This window comes from Branchiostoma floridae, chromosome 4 (genome assembly GCF_000003815.2).
Source record: "Branchiostoma floridae strain S238N-H82 chromosome 4, Bfl_VNyyK, whole genome shotgun sequence".
NCBI lineage: Eukaryota > Metazoa > Chordata > Leptocardii > Amphioxiformes > Branchiostomatidae > Branchiostoma > Branchiostoma floridae.
Genome location: NC_049982.1, coordinates 17,871,353 through 17,874,109, shown reverse-complemented (window position 1 = coordinate 17,874,109; position 2,757 = coordinate 17,871,353). Strand labels below are relative to the sequence as shown.

The 2,757-nt window shown below is 42.5% G+C and overlaps 1 protein-coding gene across 1 annotated transcript; it reads right to left on the bottom strand.

Annotated features, from left to right (window-relative positions):
- Positions 1 to 1,345: 1,345 nt before the first annotated feature.
- LOC118414365 lies at positions 1,346 to 2,744 on the bottom strand. The gene is made up of 2 exons (XM_035818390.1): positions 2,621 to 2,744; positions 1,346 to 1,894 (listed from the first exon to the last, which is right to left on the bottom strand). The coding sequence occupies exons 1-2, from the start codon at positions 2,700 to 2,702 to the stop codon at positions 1,620 to 1,622; spliced, it is 357 nt and encodes a 118-aa protein (XP_035674283.1). The 5' UTR covers positions 2,703 to 2,744; the 3' UTR covers positions 1,346 to 1,619.
- Between the last annotated feature and the right edge of the window lie 13 nt (positions 2,745 to 2,757).

Here is a 2,757-nt window from a genome sequence, read left to right as displayed (position 1 = left end):
ATTATGCAAAAATAGGGAGTACATTTCGCATGATTAATGAGGAATATTCTATCGTAGGCAGTTTTTTCAATGGTATCTCTTGTCCCCGTACGTGATATGGTCGTGACATTTGGATGATAGATAGCTTTTAGCTTCATGACAAAGTGGGGCAAGTGTCAGTTCCCTAACATTTAATTGTCGAACTGCAGGGGCGTTTTTGTCAAGACACTCCAAAGAGGATAACTGCAGAAAGGAACGGCGGATTGCCTGCATTTTAGGTACGCAGGTAGCTTAGGCAAAGATGTTCATAATGATATGCATTTTATGCAAATAAGGACCTAATTTGCATAATTAATGAGGAAATCATATGATTCCATTGTTGTGCAATAACTGGAGTTCGATAAATGTAACACTTGTTAATTATAATCAGTGGAACATATGCAGATATCAAATATGCAAATGAGGAAGTGATTTGCATAATCTATGCAGAAATTGCAAAACAACTTAGTGATTAATGATTTGAATTGGGAATTTTGCTTGTGACATGTGTACTGTACATTATTCAATGATGAACAACGCCATGCATAAATCATGTTAATGTTAAGTCATTTGCATGAAATTAGCAAAGGCTCTAAATATTCATGGAGGTATGAGGTCGCCGAACTCTAGTTAGTTTCAGTACTGTGCCCACTGAGCTCTGTATTGTACCATCCAGTTCGAATGCATGCCGAGAGCCTGACTACCGAAAGGTGGCGCCCATGCTCCGCCGTAATTTTGTTGACTGCTCGCGCTTACATCACCACACGTCTCATGGACCTTCTTCCATCCACCATCCATCCATCTATGCATCCGTCCGTCCACCCATCCATCCATCCATCCATCCATCCATCCGTCCATCCGTCCATCCGTCCATCCATCCATCCATCCATCCATCCATCCGTCCGTCCGTCCGTCCGTCCATCCATCCTTCCATCCATCCGGATATCCGTCCATCCGGATATCCGTCCATCCGTCTGTCCATCCATCAATCCATCCATTCATTCATTCATACATACATACATACATACATACATAAATTGTGTTGTTTATTTGTTTGTTTATTTGTTTATTCATGAGAAGCTCAAACCGTTTCCATTGAGGGAGGTGAGGGTCAGATACATACATACATACATACATACATACATACATACATACATACAAACATACATACATACATACATGTGACCAGTCATACAAGTTTTTGTCTTCAGCTATAACCCTATATCTCTTAGTTCATGATAGAAGTGACAAAGAATGGTGACAAGAGGAAAGTGCAGCCCAAATTACGTTTTCCTCAACTTTATTCTTGGAATGTCTGAAGTGTACCTGCTGACCACAGATCAGCTAATAGGATTTATGCAGCAGCTCACTTCGTCTCTAATACTTTTTGAACGATCTGCGCCTCCTGGAAATATGGCAACAATCTGAAATAGCGCAACGCTACGTCGAGCTGACTTTCTGCGAACAGACCGACAAACGTCATCTGTGTCTATTCTGAATACAGTCTAATCATTCAGAAATATTGAACTAAAGAAAAGGCGTGATTCTGGCTGTATCATGTCGGAACGCCAGGTAACTTTTGCGTGTGAAGACTGTACTGATCAACCGTACAGGGCTAAGAAGCCTTGCGGGTTGGGCATCAGTTTGCTCCAGACTACCACGCGGGACCCTTTCCACTTGGAGGCTCTCCTTCGTCCGTCGCCGGTGTCTCGGGGCTGGTCCCCGTCTGGCCTCGCGGCAGCGGTGCCCTGGCGGCGCAGCGACAACGGCAGGTCAGGCTGCAGGAAGTCCCCTGAAGTCGGTCTGCCACCCACTCGTGGAGTACGGGGCGAAAGGGGCACGCTAGGTGTGTCCATGTCCATGTCCATGACGCTGTCTGATGAAATATTCACATCAAAGGTCTTAAATTATTGATTTTGAGACAAAAATGTCGAGGATATGTTTGGTTACAAAGATGCCTCACTATGAGCCTGTATTTGATTTCTTCAATCAAAATTCGTAATTTTGGAAAAAGCGAAATTTTTCATATTCTATTTCGACGCTGACGGATGCCCATTAGAATGGAACATATGCCGGTGTTCATATCATGTTATATATAACGTTATATATATATATATATATATATATATATATATATATATAATACATACATAGCGTTCTATTCCATAGCCATGTCATGATCATATCATGTTAACCACCCTGTGATATCTTTTCGTCTCATAACATGCAGTATCTAACGCTTTGAAAAGGAGACGAACTAATTTCGCTGCAGGTGGGTTTTCGATTAAGGAAGAAGAATACCGAGACGGCGTGGTACTAATCAGCGCATTTTTGCCATGTTTCAAGCTGCTTTTCTTTCTTAAGTTAATCTTATCAAATATGGGCTTTGGGGAACGATACTCCCTAGCCTGGGTACCATTCTCCGTTTTAACCGTTGGCTCGATCCTTTTTGTTACTAACGGCGGCGTTAGCAAGCGAAAAGATTGAGCCAGCGGTTACAACGGAGACTAGTACTGGTATCCAGGGTAGATACTCCCCAACGATACGAGCACGGCCTATGCCTTCTTCTTTCCGTAAAAAAATGTATGAGAACATAACCTACCCTTCAATCTTTCTTGAAAAGGAACCTCATTGGCTGTGGCCCAGACTGTCAGTAGCAGTAGATTCACCAGAGTTCCAGGCATCCTGAATGTCACCCTAAGTACAAATATGTCAAAGTTGGGATCAATACAACATGTC

What these genes read in the sequence shown, in the direction of transcription:
- LOC118414365 (XM_035818390.1), bottom strand. Translation starts at nt 2,702, where the DNA reads ATGCCTGGAACTCTGGTGAATCTACTGCTACTGACAGTCTGGGCCACA. An exon ending in TTTTCAAGAAAGATTGAAGG is followed by an intron (nt 1,895 to 2,620) that starts GTAGGTTATGTT and finishes ATATTTCATCAG; the next exon opens with ACAGCGTCATGGACATGGAC.